The 27,258-nt window shown below is 40.6% G+C and overlaps 1 protein-coding gene across 1 annotated transcript in view; it reads left to right on the forward strand.

The window, feature by feature from the left end:
• LOC126457230 (signal recognition particle 19 kDa protein) overlaps nucleotides 1-27,258 on the forward strand; it is a 75,193-nt gene that overhangs the window by 18,431 nt on the left and 29,504 nt on the right. The window contains exon 2 of the mRNA XM_050093358.1: nucleotides 15,540-15,615. Within this exon, the coding sequence (XP_049949315.1) occupies nucleotides 15,540-15,615 (76 nt within the window). The remainder of the gene's footprint in view (nucleotides 1-15,539; nucleotides 15,616-27,258) is intronic.

Consider the following 27,258-nt stretch of genomic DNA (forward strand, 5'->3'; position numbering starts at 1 on the left):
ATTTTTACTGTACTTTTTGCATCACATATAAACTTTATTGCCATATCTCAAGGACTAAATAAGTCAGATGTCAGAAACTATTGAACATGTTGCCCTAGCAAAAACTTCTTGAAAACTTTTGAGGTCCTAGTTCCTGCAATTGTACAAAGTGTTCATTCAGTTTGGGCAGACATGTTAGTTTGTTGGATCACCCATTATTGTTCATTGTATCACACTCTTTCCAACATACCCAGGCAACTCATTATAAGAAAGTGATTTAAAATGCGCATTCTTCTGTTGGGAGTGATATCATGAACAGGATGTGGCTTTGTGCAGGAGACTAAACAAATTGAATCAACAATGTCACACAACTATCAAGTGCCACCACTATTTTTGAATTAGATAGTGCAACAGTCAGTGCAGACTTTTTCATGGATTGTAATTTGATCATATAACTGTATGGTTACTCCTAATGAATTGTCTGTTCGGCAACAGTGCCATCTACACACTGTGTAATCTTTACCATATGGAAGCCTTCATTGTGTAGCAGTTATATTTCAAACCAGTTTAGTGTATTTGTAATATTTTTACATTTTTTCCCCATTGGTAATCTAAATAAAATTGTATGTAGTACCAGATACTGTGATTTGTTGTGGTATCTGTTATCACCTGTGCGTAACACATTGACTGCTGCATATTTAGTGATGGACATATTACCACAAGGTTGGGTGAGGCAATGGTTTAAGGTGTGAGGCTCTGCTGTGGCAACATGACAGTCAAAGTGTTAATCATCTGAGTACCATCTCTGTAATTAGGTGCTGCATAAATGGTACTTACACCAAACAGCAATAATGATAATAATAATAATAATAGTAAGCAATTCATTCTACTCACAATTGAAAAGCCCTTGGAAAAGATAAAATAGCAAGTTTCTGGCTAAAGAAGTTCACCTCAACACATTCACATCTAACTAAATTATTTAACAGTTACATTGCAGACCCATACACATTTCCTGATACACTTACACATGGAATAACTTATCTGAAACCTAAAGATCAAGCAGACACAGCAAACCCAGCTAAATATCGCCCCATAACATGCCTACCAACAATATACAAAATAATAACTTCACTCATTACACAGAAATTAATGACACATACAACACAGAACAAAATTATAAATGAAGAGCAAAAAGGCTGTTGCAAAGGAGCACGAGGATGTAAAGAGCAACTGATAATAGATGCAGAGGTGACATATCAAGCTAAAACTAAACAAAGGTCTCTACACTACGCATATATTGATTACCAAAAAGCTTTTGATAGCGTACCCCACTCGTGGTTACTACAAATATTGGAAATATACAAAATAGATCCTAAATTGATACAGTTCCTAAACATAGTAATGAAAAATTGGAAAACCACACTTAATATCCAAACAAATTCAAATAATATCACATCACAGCCAATACAGATTAAGCGTGGAACATACCAAGGAGACTCATTAAGTCCTTTCTGGTTCTACCTTGCTCTGAACCCACTACCCAACATGCTAAATAATACAAATTATGGATACAATATTACTGGAACATACCAACACAAAATCACACATTTGCTATACATGGATGTTCTAAAACTACTGGCAGCAACAAATCAACAACTCAGCCAATTACTAAAGATAACAGAAGTATTCAGCAATGATATAAATATGGCTTTTGGCAGACAAATGTAAGAAAAATAGCATAGTCAAGGGAAAACACACTAAACAAGAAGATTATGTATTGGATAACAACAGTGGCTGCGTAGAAGCGATGGAAAAAACAGATGCCTATAAATATCTAGCATACAGACAAAAAATGGGAATAGATAATACAAATATTAAAGAAGAACTAAAAGAAAAATATAGACAAAGACTAACAAAAATACTGAAAACAGAATTGACAGCAAGAAACAAGACAAAAGCTATAAATACTTAGGCTATACCAATATTGACCTACTCATTGGAGTAGTGAAATGGAGTAACACAGACCTAGAAGCACTCAATACACTTACATGATCACAATGCCACAAATATAGAATACATCACATACATTCAGCAACAGAAAGATTCACATTAAGCAGAAAGGAAGGAGGAAGGGGATTTATCGACATGAAAAACCTACATTATGGACAGGTAGACAATTTAAGAAAATTCTTTATAGAATGAGCAGAAACTAGCAAAATACACAAAGCATTCACTCATATAAATACATCGGCTATACCACTGCAATTTCATAACCACTTCTACAACCCTTTAGATCACATAACATCAACACATACGAAGAAAGTAAATTGGAAAAAGAAAACACTACGTGGCAAACACCCATATGATCTAACACAGCCACACATCGATCAAGACGCATCCAACACATGGCTAAGAAAAGGCAATATATACGGTGAAGCAGAAGGATTCATGATTGCAATACAGGATCAAACAATAAACACCAGATATTACAGCAAGCATATTATTAAAGATCCCAATACCACAACAGATAAATGCAGACTTCGCAAACAACAAATAGAATCAGTAAATCACATCACAAGCAGGTGTAAAATACTAGCAAATACAGAATACCCCAGAAGACATGACAATGTAGCAAAAATAATACATCAACAACTTGCCATACAACATAAACTAATAAAACAACACGTTCCCACATACAAGTATGCACCACAAAATGTACTGGAGAATGATGAATACAAATTATACTGGAACAGGAACCATTATAACAGATAAAACACCACCACATAACAAACCTGACATCATACTCACCAATAAAAAGAAGAAATTAACACAACTAATCGAAATATCCATACCCAATACAACAAATATACAGAAGAAAACAGGAGAAAAAATTGAAAAATACGTACAACTAGCTGAGGAAGTCAAGGACATGTAGCATCAGAATAAAGTTGACATTATACCAATTATACTATCAACTACAGGAGTCATACCACACAATATCCACCAGTACATCAACGCAATACAGCTACATCCAAACATATATATACAACTACAGAAATCTGTAATTATTGATACATGTTCAATTACCCGAAAGTTCCTAAATGCAATATAACATATACCGTACAGTTAAAAGGAAGTCACGCTTGATCAAGGTCCGCGTCACTTTCCATTTTTAACCAGACATAACGTCTGAGAAAGGAAAGAAATAATAATGATAATATGAAATTTTATGTCAGTTAACACTTATCCTTACTTTTTTGCCTTTGTTTGATTTGCCGTGTTTCTCAGTACTTTTCTTATTCATCTGCCTCTCATCTCTTTTTTTTTTCTTTCCTATTCTCATTTCCACTTCTTTATATTATACATTTTTACATGGAGATGACATAGCCAGCTTCCCTTAACAATGTGGCCGAGTGGTTCTAGGTGCTTCAGTCCGGAACTGCGCTGCTGCTACAGCCGCAGGTTCGAATCCTGATTCGGCATGGATGTGTGTGATGTCCTTAGGTTAGTTAGGTTTAAGTGGTTCTAAGTCTAGGGAACTCATGACCTCAGATGTTAAGTCCCATAGTGCTCAGAGCCATTTTTGAACTTCCCTTAACGTGGTTGCAGAGTATGTAGATTGAATTCAGTGCTCTCCTCAGTGTGTTTTTCTGGCTGCCATTCAGTATGGAATCATCACTGTTAGAAGTGGCAGAATGTCGCTGTTGACTGATCTATTAAATGGTACATTTCGTTTTGTTACTGCCTGTCTCGTCTTTAACTACCTTTGTATATGTGAAATGTTCTGATGAAACTGTTAAAAACACATTAAGAGTGTTGGACCCCACAGACTCACAGTAGAATATCCAGTTCGCAGGTGAATTAGGTAGAAATGTTACCACAATTTGTCACAACTACCTGAGCAGAGCACAGATCCCAGTCGTCATATGCAAGAATAGATCATGCCAGTCCACAAGTACAAGAAGATAAGTGATACTCAGAGTTACCATCCTCTATCACTCATCTCTCTCTGATATTACCTGATGCAAATCATAATAATGGTCATAAACAAAAAGATTTTCTCCAAACCAATCACCATGAATTTTATTGACACCAATCTTTTGTAACTGAACTTGTGATTCTTTAGCATATATTACAAGTAAGAAATAGCAGGAACCAACTGCAGCCAATGGTTCTGATGTTTTGGAAAGTTTTTGATTCAGCTTCATGTTGAAATATTCAAGAGGAATTTCACTCACACGGAATATGTTGCTACATATGCAACTGGACTGAGGACTTCTTGACAGTAAGAACACACCATGAGATCAAGAAACTGAGTGTCTCATATTCCAAAATTACTTTGGGTATGCCTCAGAATCATTTCAAGTTATATATTAATGACAAATTGGACAATGTCAGGCATATCTTCCAGCCAACTGGGACAATCTAGGTGCCTGCAAAAAGGTAGCCATGCAGTCAGTATTCCTGTTCTGCATATTAGAGAGTAGAGAAGAATATCCCTAGATTATTAGTAGATGAGAAATTTCAGGTTTGCCTCTTTAGCTGAGATCATTAAATTGTAATGATGCTGTTACACTTTCCACTCATGGTCAGAGCTTGGCACAAACTCATTGGCCCAGAGTCTTTGGGAGAAGGGTACTACATTGTTCCTTGCCATTACATGTGTGCCAATATCCTACGATAATCATAGGTATTCGTAGGTAATCAGAACAAGTAATACTGTCACCAACATTTTGACCTGAAGTTAGTAATGTGATACAGAAAAAAGTTCCGGGTGGAATAATTGAAGCAACAAAGGTAACCACTGAAATATAGTTGAGATACTGAGAGATTGAAAGGCACATAAAGAAGACTGAAAGTATTCCTGTGCATTTGGACAATATCTTTCAGAGCAAGCTGAAACAAAAATACAAATAATCTGGGGATATTCCTGTCTGCTATCTAATTGTGAAGAGCAGGAATACCAATGCCATGGCTACATTATCCCAGCTGCCTGCATTGTCCAAGTTAGCTGGAAATTATAATTAACATTGCCCAATATGTCATTAATATATAACTTGAACTGATTATGGATTTCATCCAAAATTATTTTGGTGTCTGAGGCTCTGTGTGTTCCTGCTCTCTGCTCAAGTGACACGTCACAAATTATGGTTATGTGTTTACAAAATTCATTTGCATATTGCATATTCCACAGTGAGCTGTTTGGTCCTGCAGTCATAGTGCATTTTCAACAACTCAAGCTGCTTTTCGATACAGTTAGAAATGTTTACGTACACAAAGGCAGTTAAGGAAGAAATGTGTAGCAGCAAAAAGAAATATATCTTATAATACAGGATGATCCATATAAACCTGAACCACTCCAATGGGTCATAATTTACCTCTGAAAGATCGTATAAACAGGAAAGTTATTTTAATGATCTCGGTAGCTCTGGGATAGTCAGAAGTACCACCTATAATTGCCAAGTTGATTGTTATTTCTGTGCATGACTTCATTTGTCCAGTATAATGTGAGCTTGTTCAGCTTATGTTAGTTGGCAGAGACATGCAGTATACAATTTGAGAGTGGGTTTTTATTGTGAAAACAAATTGGAAGATGCACTCTTTGGTTACAACACCATGGGCATTTCAGAGAGAATTCAATGTGCACATTGTTTCAACAAAAGCAACAATTTTATCGATTGTAAGGAAGCCGGAGACAACTGGTGTATTAAACAGTGATGGTATTAAACATAGACCATCTTTGAATGCAGAGGTTATTCACAATGTTCAAAGATGCTTGGATAACTCTCCAAAGAAATCATTGCGTCAATTGAGCCAGGAGACAGACATTTCATATGGCACATCAGAGAGCTGCTACGGAGTCGGCATTGTGGCCATACAGAGTGCATATGATGCACTGCATGGCGAAAAGGTTGGAGTGTGGTGGATGGCATCAGCTTTCAGGATTGTTGGCCCCATTTTCTTTGATATGAGTGTAGATACCACAGTTTATACAGGCATGTACATCACATTTATGAAGCAGCTTGATGATGCCACACTTACAGAAGGCTATTTCCAACAAGATGGAGCAATGTGTTACATGTCTAATGCTCCCATGCAACTTTTAACCAGTTTCTTTGGTGACTGAATAATCTCAAAAAATTTGTGGCCCATGGTTACCTAACCTACCCCCCCCCCCCCCCCAACCCACACACACACATACACACACACACACACACACATTTTTTCTGGTGGGGTTATCTTATAAGCTGCATGTACAAGAATAAACCACAGACAACTCTGTGAAGCTGTTACACACGAAAAATAAGCAACAGTGGTGAGGATACTTCACAGAACGTATTGGAATGTGGTGAAACAAAATAATGGTGCAGTGATGCTGGTGGAGGGAACTTCCATAATTTGCTGTGAGGACTTTGTATGTATGTATGTATGTATGTATGACTTAATCTCCCAATTGTTTATCATCATCTCCCAAACATGTATGTATGTATGTATGACTTAATCTCCCAATTGTTTATCATCATCTCCCAAACTTGGAACAATTGTTTATTATCATAAAATTTCAAATGTGTCCCATTATTGGTTCAAATGTTATGGCTCATTAAAGTAGTTCGGTTTTATAAGGATTGTTCTGTACATCAGTCAGTAGTATCATTCTTCCACTTTTGGCTGCAGTGTGCATTTCAGATAGTGTGTTGAATGTGTAATGATGATTTTCAAGCTGATGTCTGTTAGGTGATGGCTTTTGAACATGAAAGTTGTACTTACGGGTAGTAGAAGAAATACATCCTATGTTTAAACAAAAAGGTATAGTGATGGCACTCCAAACATAAAAGTCGTCGAATAAAGAGCCAGTAGCACAAGCTTAGTTGCCATGTGCATGCCTCAGTATTACAGGGAAAGCACAGTTGAAGCATATATTTGACTTTATGTTATTTATTTATCATAGATTGGTTTTGTGTTGACAACAATGGACTTATGTAAAGAATAACATTTATGTCAATCTTCATGGTAATCTGCAATATGAAAAAACAGTTTGCTATTTACCATAAAGAAGGCACATCAAGTTGCAGATAGGCACAGTTAAAAGGCACTTGTATAAAACTTTCAGTCCCAGCAATCATCAGTAAAAGAAAGACATACACGCACACCATTCACACAAACAAGCAAGCACACCTGACGCACATACGACTGCCAACTCCAGCATTTCAGGCTGGAGTGCAACTATCATGTGGGATACAAGAAGCAGTCTAGAGGGAGCAGAGAAGGGGAACAGATAGTAGTGTATGGGTGGGGATAGAGACAAACACTGTCTGGTGGAGCTATACTGCCAACAGGCACAGCATCAGGAGGTTGTGGGGCAGGGAAGTGGAGGAAAAAAGGAGCAAAAAAGGAGAGGAGCAGGAAAAGATGGGGGGATGCATCGACAGAGGGCTACAAATAAACAGGGTGAGAGATGAGAATGGGGATGAGATGATAGGACAGAGTGGGTGGAAACTGTTGGGTGGTGGGGTGTGGGGACAGTATGTTACTGTAGATTGAGACTGGGATAACCACAGGAACGGAGAATGCATTGTAAGGATAATTCCCACCTGCACAGTTCAGAAAAGGTGGTGGTGGAGGGAATGATCCAGATGGCTGGGGTAGTGAAGCAGCCATTGAAATCAAGTGTGTTGTGTTCAGCTGCATGTTGTGCCACAGGGTGGTGCTGGCCAGTCATCCTGGTGGACAGCTGGTTGGTAGTCATACCAATATAAAAAGCTGTGCAATGATTCCAGCAGAACTGGTAAGTGGCATGGCTGCTTTCACATGTGGCTTGGCCCATAATATAGCCTCCCACATCAAAGACACCAACCACTTCCTTTATGGAGTCTCCACCATCCCATCCTGTTTACCTCCTGGATGCCTACTTGTCACTGTTGACGCCACCTCCCTACAGACCAACATCCCTTATGCCCATGTTCTTACTGCTATTCCCAACTTCCTTCAGACTCCAAACCCAGTACCTCATTCCCCATCCACGTTACTAACTTTATCCTAACTCACAACTATTTCTCATTTAAAGGGAAGGTATATAAACAAATCCACAGCCATGGGTATCTGCATGGCACCCTCCTATGTCAACCTTTTTATGGGCCAGCCTCCCAAGACATCAAACTCCTAGACTGGTTCAGTTTCATTGCTGGTATCTTCATGACCTGGATGCAGGACCAAGACATCCTACTTTTGTTCCTTCACTGTTTCAACACCTTCTCTGCCACCCTCTTCATGTGGGCCTCCTCAGCCCAGTGTGGCACCTATCTGATGTTGACCACCTCCTCTCTGATGGCTCTGTCTGCACTTCTGTCCACATTAAATGCACCCATCACCAACAGTATCTGCATTTTGACAGCTGCCATCCCTTTCACACCAAAAAATCCCTCCTGTACAGCCTGGCCACTCGGGGACAATGTATCTGCAGTGACAAAAACTCTCTTGCTCAGTATTCTGAGGACCTCACCAAGGCCTTCACAGACAGGCACTATGCCCAAGACCTAGTCCACAAACAAATCTCCCATGCCATTTCCCCTCACACCCCCAATCCTCCCACCGCCCCCAAGAACCAGCCACAAAGGCGTGTCCCCTTCATTGCCCAGTACCATCCCAGCCTGGAACAACTGAACCACATCCTTCGCCAGGGCTTTGATTACTTATCATCATGCCCTGAAATGAGGGACATTCTTCCGTAGATACTTGCCACCCCTCCTGAAGTGGTGTTCCAGTGCCCACTGAACCTCCACAACATCCTAGCCCCATCCCTATGCCACTTCCAATCGCAACCCCTGTCCACAAAGATCATATCCCTGTGGAAGACCCAGGTGCAAAACCTGCGCAATTCGTCACCCCCCTCCCCCCCCCCCCCCCCTGCGCAAAGCACTTCTAATCTCTACCTGGTCACAGGTTTATCCTACCCCATCAGGGGCCAGGGCATGTGTGAAAGCAGACATGTAAATTAACAAGCTCTGCTGGACTCATTGCACAGCTTTTTATAATAGTATGACTACCAACCAGCTGTCCACCGGGATGAACGGCCAGCACCAAACTGTGGCCAAGACCAAAGTAGACCACCCTGTGGCACAACAAGCAGCTGAACATAACGCATTTGATTTCAATGGCTGGTTCACTACCAGAGCCTTCTGGATCCTTCCCTCCACCACCAGCTTTTCTGAACTGTGCATGTGGGAGTTACCCTTACAATGCTTTCTCCATTCTCGTAATTATCCTGGCCTCAACTTAAGGTAACATACTGTCTCCACACCCTCCTCCCAACAGTTTCCATTCCCTCTGTCCTATCATCTCCTCCCCATTCTCATCTCCCATCCTGTTTATTTGCAGCCCTCTGCCAATGCATCGATGCATCTTTCCCTGCTCCTCTCCTTTTTTGCTCCTTTTTTCCCCACCTCCTTGCCCCAAAACTTCCTGATGCTGTGCCTGTTGGCGGTCTATTCACTGCATACTCCATCAGACAGTATTTGTCTCTCTCCCCACCCACACGCTACTTTCCCTTCCCTTCACCACCTCTTCCAGATTGCTGCTTGCATACCACTTGATAGTTGCATTCCGGCCCGAGATGCTGGAGTTGGCGGTCGTGTGTGCCTGAGGTGTGCTTGCTTGTGTGTGTGAATGGTGTGTGTCCCTCTTTTACTGATGAATGCTGTGACCAAAAGCTTTATATAAACTGTCTTTTAATTGCGCCTGTCTGCAACTTGATGTGTCTTCTTTACAGTAAGTTGCAATCTGTCTTTTCCTACATTGTTTATATTACTGGCTGGAGATTCCACTGTTTCATGACAATCCATCTCTCTCTCTCTCTCTCTCTCTCTCTCTCTCTCTCTCTCTCTCTCTCTCTTCCCCCCCCCCCCCCCCCTCCTATTTGAACATTGAACTAAGAGTACAGTGTCCAACGTAATATTTTTCTTTACCTTAATTTCTTTCTTGTACTATCACTTTAATATTTAGATAGCTACATATATGCTACTCTACATGTAGTGGCAATCTTTGTCCACTGTCAGTCAGGTGTTCATTTACTGTTAAAGAAAGAGAGCCATTAATTCAAACAATTTTGACTAATTTTACAGTTATCTTCACACTTGGTGCTATCAGTGCTGTAACAACAGCATATGACGCTGCTGCTGCTGATAATACTACTACTACTAGTAGTAGTAGTGGTAGTAGTCGTAGTAGTACAATAACAAACAATACAGTTTTGCAAGTATGAAAAATCCCTATTACTACTACCACCAACTTGATTTTTGTGCAGCAACTGCTACTACTGAAAATTATGTTACTAATACTAACTTTAACACCAATACTTATTGTTCTCACATGACACATTGAAAGCTGTGGATCAAGGCAATCTGGTAGATGCAGTATTTCTTGATTTACAAAAAGCATTTGACTCTGTACCATCCCTATGCTTATTGTCAAAAGTATGATCATATGTGATACCATACGATCATATGTGGTATCAACTGAAATTTGTGACTGGATTGAAAACTTTTTGGTAGAGAGGATGCAGTGTGTTATCTTGGATGAAGAGTCATTTTCAGATGTAGAAATGACTTCAGGTTTCCCCACGGAAGTGTGTTAGGACTCTTGCTTTTCATGTACGAGGGTTGACTGAAAAGTAACGCCTCCACCTTCGTAACTCTTCAACAGTTGGCAGTTTTGGTATGTGGCAGATACTGACTTGTTCCGTAACCTCTTCTCTACAGCTCCAGTTGGCGCGAAGCCTTAGCATTGAACAGTTGTGTTGTTAGAGTGTAAAGTATGGAATCTTGTGCAGACAGCCGGTCAATGCGATTTAAGCAACGTACAGTCATTGAATTCTTGACAGCAGAAGGTGTCACCCCAAAGAAGATTCATCAGAAAATGAAAGCAGTTTATGGTGATTGTGTTGATGTGAGTACTGTGCGTCATTGGGCGAGTACGTTTAAAGATGTCGAGGCAGGAACATCTGACCTGCGTGACAAAGATGTAGACGTCCTGTGACAGCAACCACCAAGTTTCACAAGCAAAATGTTGACAGAGTGATTCAGGATGATCGTTGTATTGCTCAGAGAGAAATTGTAAACACAATCGGCATTTCACAAGAACATGTGGGTCACATTATTGCTTTGCTTGGCTATCAGAAGATCTGTGCATGATGGGTACCCCGAATGCTGACTCCTGAAATGAAAGCGCACAGACTTGAAATTTGCCAGGAACTCCTCTCGCATTATGAGTATGAAGGAGACGCCTTTCTCCATTCGATTGTGTCTGGAGACGAAACGTGGGTACACCATTACCACCCAGAGACGAAACATCAGTCTATGCAATATCGACACACAGACTCGCCCCAGAAAAAGAAATTCAAGATGCAGCCCTCAGCTGAAAAAAATCATGGCCACAGTGTTCTGGGACACAGATGGTGTTATCCATGTTTATTTCCTTGATCGTGGAACAACAATAAATTCAGAGCGTTACATCTCAACACTGCGGACTCTGAAACGATGGCTAACAAGGCTCCGAAAGGAAAAGGGAAATATTTTTCTGCAGCATGACAATGCCAAACCACACACTTCACATGCCACCACAGCAGAACTTCAGAGACTGAATCTCCCCACCATATGGCATCCTACATACAGTCCAGATTTAGCACCATCTGACTTCCATCTGTTCCCGATAATGAGAGACAATATGTGGGGACATCATTATGCTTCTGATGAAGATGTTGAGAGAACTGTGAGACTGTGGTTGCGGAAACAGAGTGTTGACTTCTTCTATGACGGCTTCAGGAAACTTGTTCATCGTTGGCAGAAATGTATCCAATTGGCTGGTGATTATGTGCAAAAGTGAATATTGGTAATTAAAGACCACATTCTAAGGGTTATTTCTGTCTTTGATTTATTAAAATATTCCCATCAGAACCCAATTAACGAAGGTGGAGGCATTACTTTTCATTCAGCCCTCATATATTAATGAACTTGTGGACAATATTGATAGTAATCTCAGACTTTGTGCAGATGACACAGTTATCTATAATGAAGTAATGTCTGGAAGAAGCTACTCAAATATTCCGTCAGATGTTGATAAGATTTCAAAGTGTGTAAAGATTGACAACTTGCTTTAAATGTTCAGAAACATAAAATTGTGCACTTCACAAAATGAAAAAAAATGTAGTATCCTATGACTATAATGTCAATGAATCACAGTTGGAATCAGCCAACTCATACAAATACCTGACTGTAGCACTTTGTAGGAATATGAAATGGAGTGATCACATAGATCCAGTTGTGAGTAAAGTGGATGGTAGACTTTGATTTATTGGTAGAATAATGTGGAAGTGCAGTCTACAAAGAAGATTGCTTACAAATCACTCATGCGACCAATTGTAGAATATTGCTGAAGTGTGTGGGACCTGTACCAGGTAGGACTAACGAGAGATATTGAACTTATACAGAGAAGGGCAGCATGAATGGTCACAGGATTGTTTAATGTGAGGGAGAGTGTCACAGAGATACTGAAGGAACTGAACTGGAAGACTCTTGAAGATAGATGTGAAGTCTAGTAACAAAGTTTCAAGAACTGACTTTAAATGATGACTCTAGGAATATACTACAACCCCTTATGGAACACTCACATAAGAATTATGAAGAAATGATTAGAATAATTACTGCATGCACAGAGACATTCAAACAATCATTCTTCTTGCACTCCATACATGAATGGAACAGGAAAAAATCGTAATAACTGGTACAATGGGACATACCCTCTGCCACACACTTAGCAGTGGTTTGGAAAGTATAAATGTAGATTTATGTTTAGATATAATATAAGGGTCTCTGACCCTCAGAAAACAATTAAATATCATAGTGTCTTGGGCAGCTTGGTTGTTTCTCTTAATTGTAGTCACACACACACACACACACACACACACACACACACACACAAACACACACACAGTTTACTACTATCAGAATGTATCAAGTTTTTCTTTATGTTCTGTACCATATCAGTCACACTGTCAGTTTCAGCAATATTTTTCTGCTTCCAGACTGCATGGCAACAGATGAGAGTGCATTACATATCTTTCACTAATTCTTCTTAGGCAGACTCGTGTCCACTTCCCTTCACTCTTCCTTTAATGGGCCAAACAATCCTAGAGCTATCAAGCTTTTGTCTCTTTCCCTTGGGCTGTATACAGGCCTTACTTATCTCTCCTGGGGTGTCTGTTAATTAGTTATGCCAGCATCAGCTAGAATATTTAGGATATCGAAGTCCTCTTTTAATTTAATTGTGTTGTAAACTGTATTATTTCTTAAAGCCTTGCTATATCTTGAAAGCAGGACATCCACACAGGACATGACTGGTGTGCCGATTTTGCTACAGTCACAGCTAGTTGTCGTCCTCCCAGCAGCCATGTGTAGATATGTGGGATATGGCCTGGTCTGCAAAGGTAGTTGGCCATTCCCTTACTTAGTCGAAGCATTTTGTTTACATGACAAAGAAATTGAAACAGTCTGATTCCTGTGTCTGAGGAATCCATCTCTGCTGCCATACTACAAATAACAAATTCCTTATTACTAGCAGATTTGCTGCTGGTTCCCCAAGAATTTCATACATTTTTCTTACTGTTTTTTCTTCAGCCAGTAGATGGCAGCCTGTTTCTTATTTGTAGGTCCAGGGAACATCTGCCCATTGAAATAGTGATCCCATATGTAGATGTAATGCTAATGACTCTCCAACGTCGTAGCAGAATTCCTCACTGTGCCTTTCTCATTGTAGTAGCAACTCTGACTAGCTGAAATGCAAGTACTGGCTCTGTTGCCCCAATTGCAGTTGATATAGACTTGCAGTGCAGTCTAATTACATTAAGGGGCAAATGAAAGCTCTTTTGTCCCATATTATTAATCATTTTATTCATTATATAACTATCCATCCTTGCTACATATTCCACGTGGGCACAGAATGTCCAGTACTTGTCTAGGTACACACCAAAATACCTTCAAATTATTGCGTGATTTTTTAAATTGAGAGCCCAAATAAGTCTGCAAGTAACATATCTATATTATTAATTGACTAACCAGGTTCATAATTTTCGGTTTATTGTCCCAATTGCTCGTTACCTATCCTTCCAGGGGCAACAAAAATTTGATTTTCAGTATTTCATAAAATTAGCTCAAGTTTAAATAATTATAATGTTGTCCTAATATAACATTAAGAGGTTTAATCTTGCACTAAAGGTTGAGCACAGTAAGAAAAGTATTAAAATTAGAAACGGTGTGTATGCCTTGAGGTAGTGTAGTTCACTAGGTATGCAAATTACCCTGACTATATGCGCCCGCTATTTGAGAATGAGAGTACTTAGTGACTGTCAACAAACTTTAAATGTAATTTCAGACCTTTATGAAACTTTGTCTTGCTGACCTCTCCCACAAAATGATGACAGGAAAAAAGTTTCACTTTTTATATTTTCGCTGTTCTTGGAGTAAAACTTCAGCAGCAGGTATGATGTTTAAATTTATTAATTCTTTATTACGAACTCTGTTTGCAACACATTTTGCAGATGATATCCACATATACAGAATGAACATGCAAAATTATACCATTGTGCAACATATAGTTCAGGCAATATGACATCATAAAAATTAAGGTTTGAGGAAAACTAGGTTTTGCTTAAAATGGAGCTCAAATTGCCCAGACTTTGTCCAGGGTTTCATAATGACAGCACTTAGTGACTGCCAACAAACTTTAAATGTGATTTCAAACCTTTTCTAAATGTTTACTCACTTACATGCTTAATATCAAATATTTAACACACTGACTCATTTAGAAAGTAATCAGACTTCAAAGCTATTTTATACACGGCAGTTCGATTCTTTAAAGAATCGAGGGTTTACTAGTGTTTGACTAAGAGAGGAAGAGGGGTATAGAACCAAGATATTAATGTCACAATGTTATTTCAGTCTCGTAGCACAGAATGAGTAGAACACCCTAATTTGTTTTGACACACTCCTCTGTCATTATGTCATTCATTTTTGGAGTTATACACCAACTTAATTGTGAATACTTTGAGAGTTACCTTTGTGGAAGATAATTGGAAAGTAGAATTCAATATTTGTGTTTTTATTTTCCCCTTATCCGTAGTATGAAAAGGATAATTGCTACTCACTATATAGCAGAGATTCTGAGTCGCAGATAGGCACAACAAAAAGACTCTCAGAAAGTGAGCTTTCGGCCAACAAGGTGTTTTTCGGAAACAGATAACATTCACATACTCACTCGTGCAAAAGCAACTTACGCACATATGATTGAGTCACTAGCTGTCAAGGCCAGAGTAAACATTTCTGTTTTTACATATCTTTAGTGGAAAATGTGATTTGTTGTTGATCATAATTCTTTGTTTTTTTAGAAATGAAGTGCCAACCATTTTATGAGTTCATGTAAAGATTTTTAAATTGCTTAGAGATACATTGTAACTTTTGACCAGAGATGCTCATTGACAAGGAATTTTAATGTTCCATAATGTTGAATTTCAGGTGGATATGTATATACCCAGCATATATAAATAGCAAGAAGACCAGAGCCGAAGGGAGAAGAATTCCAAGGGAGAATGTAAGTGTAATAAATTACTATCTCATCTCTTCATTGACACAAAGGTGTAAATGTTAAGATGGCATTTTCTCTATTGATAATAGAGTGTCTCATTAATAACGGCCTGCGTATTTACACTGCATATGACTGAATGCTTGTTTTCATTACATTTGAATGAATTCACAAATCATCCACTGTACTTAGTCTATTGGCCATCTAATGCCTTTGCTGCCACATATATCTTGTTTGTATCAAAGGTTTGTCTTGCAACAGATAGTCCTTCTAATGTCACTCCAATCGGAGTCACTTTTAAGCATTTTCTCTTCCTCTGCTCTGTAATGCACATGGACTAGGTACAAATGGCATTGGTACAGCACAATTAGAATTACTGTCTTCCATGCTCCCCAAAGTAGTTTGCAGATTATGTATTCAGTATTCAGTCATTGCTGTAGAAAGAGAAGGTTGATTTGAAGTTGAGCAAAAAAAAAAAAAAAAAAAGAGGAGGTGGGGGAGATGGCAAATTGTAAGATGGCAAGAAGCAGCTTATAAGAGACAGAACAGATGAAGGCACATCATCAGTGTGTATTTTGAGTTTGTATTATTTAGCTGCATGGGTACTTGATGATACAGATCATAAATTCTGAGCATGCATCCAAGTGCTACTTATAGGGAATTGAGGTAAAAGTTATCAAAGAGAGTGCATGTGCTTACCTCAAAGCATATGTTGGTAATAGCTACTGGGAGTGATGAACAGTTAAAATGGTATACCAGCAACCGATTCTTAGTAGAGAATGACATAAAAACAACATGGTATGCTTTTAATCTCAGGAACAAATAAGTATAAGTTTGCAACATAAAGCAGTAGTATTCAGGATTTGAATAAGTCAATTTTTTGGGGGGAAAAACGTGTTGTGTTGTCATGGGAAATACAACTGCCACCAACCACAGGAGACACTGCAGATGTGTCTGTCACCACATCCAAGGTTTCCTGTTTCATACATCACGTGAAATCATTAATAACTACTTCAGTGCAACAGTTAACTGCAAACATACAATGTATACCAGTAATAGAAATAAAACTTCCTGGGTAGTTAAAACTGTGTGCTGGACCCGGACTCGAACGTCAAACCTTTGTGTTTTGTGGGCAACTCCTCTATCTCTGTGCAACCCACCCCCAAGACTTCAATTCTGCCATTACCTCTTCACCTTCCTTCCAAATTACACAGAAGTTCACTTGCATACCTTATGGGACTAGCATTCATGGGAAAACGATGGGTTAGCCACAACCTAGGGTAACTGTTCCACTGCTGCCCCATAGGACACAGACACTGATGCAGCCATCCCTCATCTCACTCACAGGCAAGTGCAGCTAGTATGTCTTTCCACCAGGTGGCCCCATTACACACATTCTGCACCCACACTAACCGTGTGGCCAACCGTGCCCACATGCACTTGGCCAGTGCAGAACTGTTGCATAGGCTGTGGCCCAGCTGCCTGCCTGCCTGCCTGAGCATCAGCCTTTTGTCAACCCCTGTCCACCTCTGCCCGTGGGTGCCAGTGGCCTCTGCCGGGCACACAAGCTCGAACAGCTTATCCTAGGGAAATGTTTCCAGAGTGAATTTGAAATTTCATGGCCGATTAAAACACTGTGGTGGACAAGGACTCAAACCTGGGACCTTTGCCTTTTGTGGGCAAGTGCTCTATCAACTGAGCTATCTGTGCACGACTCAAGACATGTCTTCAGGGCTTCACTTCTGCTAGTGCTTCTTTATCTAACGTCCAAACCTCATGTAAGTTCTCCAGCATACTTTTGCGGGCTAGACAATGATTGCCATAATTTATGTTCCGGAACAAGGCATGTTGTTGTTGTTGTGGTCTTCAGTCCTGAGACTGGTTTGATGCAGCTCTCCATGCTAATCTATCCTGTGCAAGCTTCTTCATCTCCCAGTACCTACTGCAACTTACATCCTTCTGAATCTGTTTAGCGTATTCACCTCTTGGTCTCCCTCTACGATTTTTACCCTCCTCGCTGCCCTCCAATACTAAATTGGTGATCCCTTGATGCCTCAGAACATGTCCCACCAACCTATCCCTCCTTCTAGTTAAGTTGTGCCACAAACTTCTCTTCTCCCCAATCCTATTTAATACCTCCTCATTAGTTATATGATCTACCCATCTAATCTTCAGCATTCTCCTGTAGCACCTCATTTCGAAAGCTATTCTCTTCTTGTCCAAACTAGTTATCGTCCATGTTTCACTTCCATACATGGCTACGCTCCATACAAATACTTTCAGAAACAACTTCTTGACACTTAAATCTATACTTGATGTTAACAAATTTCTCTTCTTCAGAAACGCTTTCCTTGCCATTGCCAGTCTGCATTTTATATCTTCTCTACTTTGACCATCATCATTTATTTTGCTCCCCAAATAGCAAAACTCCTTTACTACTTTAAGTGTCTCATTTCCTAATCTAACAAGGCATAGTGTGACCAAATCTATTGTCTGTATTGCAAACCAATCATTCCTTGGTAAAACTTTGTCTTAATATCATGTAGGATGCATGTCAGTGAAATTAGCAGCACAACAATATAACTATATACAAAACACCCTATACAAAACAGCTACAAACTTGGCATATAAACACACTCAATCTAAAAGCAAAAAGGCACTTTATATGAATGCTGTATTGCCATATCATGAATTAAGACATTGTGAAACTGCAATTCCTGTTAAAAGGCTGATCATTGAAACTAAAGTAGTAGTAGCAGTTGTCGTTGTTGTTGTTGTAATAATAATAGTAGTATAGCAGTGGTGGTGGTGGTGGTGGTGGTAGTGGTGGTAGTAGTAGTTTTATTCATTTATAGATGTCTTTTACAGGGATACTGGACATGTCTTAATAAGAACAACAAAATGAAGTAATGCACATATAAAGACATTTACATTCAGGTCTAATATGACAATGATGGGACAGGTAGCAGGCCATGGCATTATAGCAGGAACCATCCCAAAATTTGCCTGAAGTAATTTAGGGAAAGCAAGGAAAAGCTAAATCAGGATGGCTGGATGAAGATTGGAGTCTTCACCCTCCCATATATAAGGCCATTTTGTTTCTAACAGCACTACCTCATTCAGTTTATCCCTAGTGTACAAACACTTGTTTTATGAATAAGTTATTTAATAATGTAAAAGGGTAATGCTACAGTGCTCATTCATTTCTCACTCCCAGTCATGGTGTTTCATTGCCCACATAATTGACACAGAATCCTGAATCCTGGTATGTCCCTATGTGACTCCCACTCCCAAAGCCTTGCCACAGGGGTCATATCCCTGTAGCATACCAAGTGCAAGACCTGGCCAAACCACTCAACCAGCACCTCTTACTCCAGTCTTGCCAAAGGCTTGTCCTATCCTATAAGAGGCTAGGTCATCTGTGAAAGCAGCCACGTCATTTACCAACTTTGCTGCAAACACTGCACAGCTTTTTATAGAACAAAGTTACTACCCAATGGTACTACATGCAACTGAGTCCAGCATGTTCAATTTTGAAGGCTGCTTTCTCAACTGAGTCCCTCTGGATCGTTCACTTCTACAATCATCCTGGCCTCAATCTCAGGTAACCCACTGGCCCCGCAACCTCCACCTGACAGTTTCCCCCTTTCTCTGTCCTGTCACCCCCTCCCAGTTCATGTCCCCACACTGCCTTTAGATTGCGCCACTTCTCACTGGCTCCTACAATCATGTATCATATGCCGAGACCATATACCTGCCACTTCCCCCTCCCCCATTCCCAGCTGCCAAACCAGCTGCCTCCCTCCGAGCTGCTAGCCACTCAGCCCCAGTCCCTCTCCCTCTCCCTGCCTCCCTCCCTCCCTCCCTCCCCCTCTCCCTCCCCCATTCTCCTCTCCCCCCCCCCCCCCCCACCACCACTATCCCCACCACAACTAGTCCACCTGTTGAAATACAGCTTTAGTCCAGTCAGCACTGTCTAGGGATATAGGCAGGCATTTGCGTGTAACAAGTTTTATTTCTTTTGTGAGTGGCTATCAACAACTCAACACTTATACTTTTCGGTGAGTGGTCTTCTTTAATCCAAAAGTATTTACGTTCTGCAAGAGCTTTTGTACGACAATTTTTAATGTGATGTAGCTTGATAATGCCCAGTGGGACGAAATACTGAATAATGAAATAAAATGTTTGTTTCAAGGTACAGTGTTGGGCAAGATGCTCAGGTATTAAAAAAAACCATAATGATGTGACTGACATAGAATATTCATTTTAATAAAATATGTGTGAAAGTGTTATTCCAAACTATATCAAAGTTAATATAAAAACTAAGTTGAAAGCAGGAACAAGTGTAAAAATGTAGGGTGCCATCAAACTAAAGTTTCAGAAGAAAATACTGAGTTTCCATTTCTTGCTTGTGCTGAATCTTGGTGTTTCTGTTATATTCTTCCAGTGACCTGCAGTCTGTGCATAGATGAACTGAAGGTGACTAGGAGCGTCCTATATGTGAGGTTAAGAAAAGGCCGTCAGCATTTGCCCCATCCTTTGCAACAGCTTTTAACAAATAAAATGTTACCTTTCAAAAATGTCAACTAAACTCAAACATCAAAATACACTAACTTGCACTGACGAAGGGAAAATTTTCTCTGAGCCTTGAAGTGCTTCAAAGCCAACAGATCTTCCAAACAAAAATATTGTCTCCAAAAGGTAAAAAAAAAAAAGCATCCTTGTCCATACAAACACTGTCACCTCAGAGTAAAAACAACGGTTCAGCCAAAAGTTGACCAAAACCAAACAAAATCAAATAACCTGAAAACTTTCTTCCCTATAATCTATTGTACATCACCACCCTAGACAGAAATGGGGAAAAGAAAACCGTCACTGATTGCTGACTCTCATAATTCAGTGGAATGTAAACAGAGTCAGAACTTGGACAATTGAACTTAAACTCCTAGTGGATAAAAAGCATCTGCTCCTGCACCTGCAAGACACACACTTGAAAACTACTGGTGCATCTGTGATGAAAGACTCGTCTTATTTCGTTAGCTGCTCATGGGACCAAGATGGAACCCTCAAAATTTCCTCCTCCTCTCTTCTCAGTGGAATGGTTGGGCTGCTGACAGGTATCAACATCCAGCCCCACAAGAGGGCTCTTATAGCCAGTCCACCTGATTCAAGAATTATTCAGAGTGCTGCCATTTATAGTAACGGAATGCATGCTTCTGGCCGGAATGTGTTTTTAATAGACAAACAGAAAGAGGGCAGTTTTGAGGAAGTTTTGGCTTTCTATACCCCAAAGGGTTTAGAGGGAATCTGTGGCACTTTAAAATCTATCAAGCACTTGTGCAGTGGGACTCTGTTAGTGGAAACTTCTAATTCCCAGTGCGCAACAAAACAAAAAGCTAGATGTCTCAGTGAACATACTACTTAAAAAGAACTCACATCATCTCGAACTATAGCAAAGATATTGTGTTGTGCAGAGATCGTGTAGATATTCTTATAGAGGAACTGAAAGCTGAGTGGGCCCTTGAACACATTGTGTATATGCATAATATAATGAAAAGGGTGATGGCGATCTGGTCAAATCAGACTCATTCATCCTTATTTTCAGTAGCACAAAACTCCTAGAGCATGTTAAGGCATGTTTCCTTCACTTACATTTGCAGCATTCAGCCCATATGTCCCCAACCCAGTGCGCTTTTTAAATGCCAGCACTTTGGGTGCACTATCTTAGAATGTAAGGGTGGAGCCACTTGTGGGAAATGTGGCAAGGCCATCCATGAAGGAGTCTGTTGTTCATCTCCTCGAAAGTATGTGAATTGTTCTGAGGATCACCCTGTCTGGATTAGGGGGTGCAGTGTCTTCTTTGAAGAAAGGAAGATACACAGGATTAAAAGAATAAAACTCATTCCATATGCTGAGGCTCTAAAATATCTATAAAGCCATGCAGCCCTCAAACGTTTGCTACCTCCTTTGCTAAAGCTCTTCAACAGCCAGGTCAGAAAGCCGCTGCTGCCCCACAAATGGAGGTTGCTAATGTCAGCACTAGTATCTGTATTTGTCAATGCACTCGTGCTATTGCAGTTCTTTTGAAGCCTGTACCTCCCACCAGAACATCAGAAAAGGCTGTGGTTGACAGTATTGCAGAGCTCCCTGCTTCTCCAAAGTTTCAGTCTGGTTCACCGTCCTGCACAGCCATTGCCACTGTCACTCCTTCAGCTGTGGCTCTGAAGCCTCCCCAGACAGTAAAATCAAAGTCAAAGTAAATGAATCAACTGCTGATGGAGATGAAAAGTAAGTAGCCAGACAGTGTCAATCTCTCTCTCTCTCTCTCTCTCTCTCTCTCTCTCTCTCTCTCTCTCTCTCTCTCTCTCTCTGACATCTTTCACAGTTTGTATTCATAGTACAACACTGGATCATTAATGGGTTCAGGACACATGTGGAGGAACAGAAACTCCTCGCACAGAACACCCCCTGTGTTTGTGTTTACAGGAAAGGCATTTTAGAGCGTCTGATACCTCTGTACTACGGGGCTATCCCCTCCGTCGCAAGGATGACCTGACTAGCAAAGAGGCCAAGGGAAGGGTAACTGTGTTTGTCAGTAACATATACCACTCCTATGCTCTCCCCGTGGCTACTGACCTGCAAGCAGATACAATTGAAATTTGTGTGTTAGAGGATCACTGTTCTTACCTCCACAAGATGTGATAGACACTGAGGCTCTCACTCACCATGTAGAGCAGCTCTCTCTGAGCATTTTTCTTACTGGGAGACTTCGGTGCCCATCGTGTATTGTGGGGCTGGACATCTACTTGACATCGGGGTTGGGTTTTGGAGAGTTTCGTGATGTTTCACAAGCTGTACATCCTCAGCACAGGCTCCCACTCATTTCTGTGCTGCTACTGGGTCATCCTCAGCCATTGACCTCTCTTTCAGCTCTTCAGCCCTCGTGGAATCTGTTCAGTGGGAAGTTGCTGATGACCTTTATTCCAGTGACATGTCCCACTCTGAGTTCACCTTCTGAAAGGGTGCAGCCGTGATGGATGATCAGAAGAGCCAACTGGACACTGTTCAGCCAGTTGGCTGTGTTTGAACACAACAACAGCATCCAGGAGTGGGTGGACCACGTCACATTAGTGCTCCACCATGCTGCTGACTCTTCCATCCTGAAGTGTCATCCTAAGAGGCCACCTGTCCCTTGATGGACTGATGAGTCTGTTCAGTAATCTGGGTCAGGCATATGGTCTGCCATCAGGGCTACCCAGTGGTGAAAATCTTGAAGCCTTTCGCTTAGCAATGACAAAGGCTCAACACATCATCAAGGTGAGCAAGAAAAGGTCATGCCAAGCATTCCTGGACTCTATCAACCATTCTGCTTGTTCTGCAACAGTATGGGAAACCCTCTGGTGGATTTCTGGTAAAGGCAGTCAGTCACTTATAATGGCATTATTGAAACAGGGGTGTCTCCAAACAACATCTGTAGATATCACACAGACAGTGACAGAGCATTTTGCAGCGACTACTGCTACTACCAGCCAGGATCCACCATTCTGTCATTAACCGTATCACCGTGGAAAGGTGTGAGGTGGACTTCAAGTCCAACAATTGCAGAGGCCTACAACTGTCCATTCTCCATATGGGATGTGGATTTGGCACTGTCTGTGGCTTGTGACACTGCACTCTGTCATGATCAAATCCAATAAAGCATGCTGCAAAACTTGAAACCAGCATCAAAGAAAGCCCTCTTACAATGTTTTAGTTGAATATGGCAGACAGGCTACTTTCCAAAATAGTGGAGGGAGGCAATTTTGATACCTCTCCTCTAAGCAGGAAAGAACTGAATATGTCCCAGTAGTTACCGGAGCGTTGCCTTAATGAGCTGTTTAGGAGAGACCTTGGATCAAATTGTTTACCAAAAACTGGTCTGGATGTTAGAGACCAGGCAGCTCCTAAGATGTTGTCAGTGTGGATTCATGAGATTTTGATCCGCTGTCTACAACCTGACCTTGCTAGAGATGGCTTCCCAGCAGGCTTAGGCTTTCCTATGTAAATAGCATTGTACAGGTATGTTCTTCGACATCAGTAAGGTGTACGACACTACTTGGTGACAGTTTTGTAGGGCAGCTCCAACAATGGGGCTTCCATGGTCACTACCCCATCTTCATTTGGTAATTCTTATCAAAACTCTTTTTTTCTGTAACAGGTTGGTGACATTCCGTTGATTAGTTGCTAAAACAAGAATTGTGTTCCTCAGGGCAATGTTTTAAGTGTTACCCTCTTTGCCATAGCCAAAAACAGCATCACATCTATGGTGAGAAGTCATGTACAGTGTTCCTTATTCGTGGACAATCTTGCAGTTTCTGTTCCTCCATCAGGATTGCAACAGCAACCTGTCAGTTGCAACTTAAAGTAAAGAGGGTGGAGGAGGGGCTGCAAAGACTGATTTTATATTTTCTGCAGAGAAGTGTGTAAGTGTTCATTTTAATCATTCTTGTCATACCTGAATTGCGTATGTCGAACACCATTCTCCCTTTCAAAGATTGTGCAGTTTTTGGACCTAATGTTTGATTCCAAACTGTCATGGTTACCACACCAAAAGGCAAGGGCCCAGAAGGCACTGAACATTTTGAAGTGTATCAGCCATAGGTTTTGGGGAGTGGGCAGGTTGCGTCGCCTCAGGTTTTACAGGGCTATCGTGTGATTGCAGTTGGACTATGGGTGCAGAGTGTACAGGTCTGCAATGCCTTCTTACCGGAGGTGATGGACACTGAATGTCATTCAACATATGTTTTAATCCCAGGTGCAGCACCTCTCACTCTTTCTCAGTTGTGTTACAGTGTGTGACATAGAGTGATTGTGTGGTCACTGAGTGAGGTGGCGCAGTAGTCAATCCACTGGACTCACATTCAGGAGGATGACGGTAAAAAACCCAGATCCAGCCATCCAGATTTGGGTCTTCCGTGATTTCCCTAAATTGCTCCAGGAAAATGCCGGGGTGGATCCTTTGAAAGGGCGTAGCCAATTTCCTTCTTTATCCTAGACACAATCTGAGCTTGTGCTCTGTCACTAATGACTTCAATGTTGACGGGACATTAAACCTAATTTTCTTTCGTTGTGTGGGTAAACATGAGTGAGGTGTGAGTGAGTGAGTGACATTTTGTAGGTTTCCTCCTCACTATGTGACAACAATTATAGTCATTTTATTCACATTAATTTCTTTTAATATGTGTGTAAGGGCATTGGTAACCTCACCGTTGAGTGAATGTAATCTTCAAACACGCACATTCGAGTTCTCGAAAATCCTATTGTGTCAGAAGAGCTCTATCTTCTGAACAGATGTCTTGTGACACGTTTTAGCTCTGCCGCAGGATAAATCTCAGCAGTTGACGTTTCCTTCTGCCAACAACCTATTCCCTACCCTTATACACTTACCAGGCATAACCCGAAAGTAAGTCACTCAAGCATGTGCTCAGCAGAGTGAATTGGATGCTTTGAAACATCCATATCAAAGAGCTCAGAACACAGTAAGAGACAACATGTCATCTCATGAAGCAATTAATGCTGCGTTGCGGTCAGGGTCAGGGTCAGGGTCAGGGTCAGGGTCAGGTTCAGGTTCAGGTTCAGGTTCAGGTGAAGTTTGAAAACCAAACCATCAGGAGAGAACCTAACAGCTTTTCAGGTTTGAGGGCAAAAGCACTGCAAACAATTAAAGAGAGCAGTATACAATTGTAGCAAGACTTTCTGAATTCCATTAATCATTTCCCATCACTCATGAGAGTATGAGTGTCAAGCAAGGTGATCTTGTGTAAAAGCAGATCAGCATCAATCTCTCCTATAATGAATGGTGGCATTATTTTGAGTACTCCAGCTGACATGGCAATGGCATGGCATAACATCTGATGGCAACAAAGATACAACATTCTTACACTGGGGAGAAGAGGATGTAGTTGGACTTTAGTTTAGAGAGCCGAGAAGAATATAATGGCGCCTTCTCTATGAGGAAATTGGAAAGTTTCTTGTTTGCTGCTAAGGATACAGCCCCAGGACCAAATGGCACTTTGTGTAGAATGTTGTCAGCTATGGGGGGGGGGGGGGGGGGGGGGGGGGGAAACACCTACATGTGATAATGTGGACAATGCCTAAATTCATGGAGGAAACCCATTATGACATTCCTTCTAAAATCATGTAAGAATGATACCTTCACAATCAGTTGGGACCCTTGGTGTTCATGTTGTATATTAATGACCTTGTGGACAATATTAATAGTAACCTCAGACATTTTGCAGATGGTGCAGTTATCTGTAAGGAAGTACTGTTGAAAGAATCGATCAGATATTGATAAGATTTCAAAGCAGTACAAAGATTGGCAACTTGCTTTAAATGTTCAGAAATGTAAAATTGTGCACTTCACAAAACGAAAAAACATAATATCCTATGGCTATAATATTAGGGAGTCACAGTTGGAATTGGCCAACTTGTACAAATACCTGGGTGTAACACGTTGTAGGGATGTGAAAGGGAATGATCACATAGTCTAAGTCGTGGGTGAAGCAGGTGGCAGACTTCAGTTTATTGATAAATGCAGTCAGTTTACAAAGGAGATTACTTAAGAAATCACGTGTGTGACCAATTATAGAATACTGCTGAAGTGTTTGGGACCCATACCAAATAGGACTAACAGGACATATCGAATGAATGCAGAGAAGGGCAGCATGAATGAACAAAGATTTGTTTGATCCATGGCGAAGTGTCACAGAGACGCTGAAAAAACTGAACTGGAAGACTTTTGAGGATAGGATGTAAACTATCCTGACAAAACCTACCTAACAAAGTTTTAACTAGTTTTAAATGATTGTAGGAATATACTACATTCGGATCTTCGGTACTACATTCGGATCTCCGGGCGGGGACTACTCAAGAGGACGTCGTTATCAGGAGAAAGAAAACTGGCATTGTACGGATCGGAGCATGGAATGTCAGATCCCTTAAACGGGCAGTTAGGTCAGAAAATTTAAAAAGGGAAATGGATAGGTTAAAGTTAGATATAGTGGGAATTAGTGAAGTTCGGTGGCAGGAGGAACAAGACTTCTGGTCAGGTGAATACAGGGTTATAAATACAAAATCAAATAGGGGTAATGCAGGAGTAGGTTTAATAATGAATAAAAAAATAGGAGTGCGGGTAAGCTACTACAAACAGCATAGTGAATGTATTATAGTGGCCAAGATAGGCACGAAACCCATGCCTACTACAGTAATACAAGTTTATATGCCAACTAGCTCTGCAGATGACGAAGAAATTGAAGAAATGTATGATGAGAAAAAGAAATTATTCAGGTAGTGAAGGGAGATGAAAATTTAATAGTCATGGATGACTGGAATTCGACAGTAGGAAAAGAGAGAGAAGGAAACATAGTAGGTGAATATGGATTGGGGCTAAGAAATGAAAGAGGAAGCCATCTGTTAGAATTTTGCACAGAGCATAACTTAATCATAGCTAACACTTGGTTCAAGAATCATAAAAGAAGGTTGTATACATGGAAGAATCCTGGAGATACTAAAGGGTATCAGATAGATTATATAATGGTAAGACAGAGATTTAGGAACCAGGTTTTAAATTGTAGGACATTTCCAGGGACAGATGTGGACTCTGACCACAAT

This window comes from Schistocerca serialis, chromosome 2, assembly GCF_023864345.2.
Source record: "Schistocerca serialis cubense isolate TAMUIC-IGC-003099 chromosome 2, iqSchSeri2.2, whole genome shotgun sequence".
In the NCBI taxonomy this organism is placed as follows: Eukaryota; Metazoa; Arthropoda; class Insecta; order Orthoptera; family Acrididae; genus Schistocerca; species Schistocerca serialis.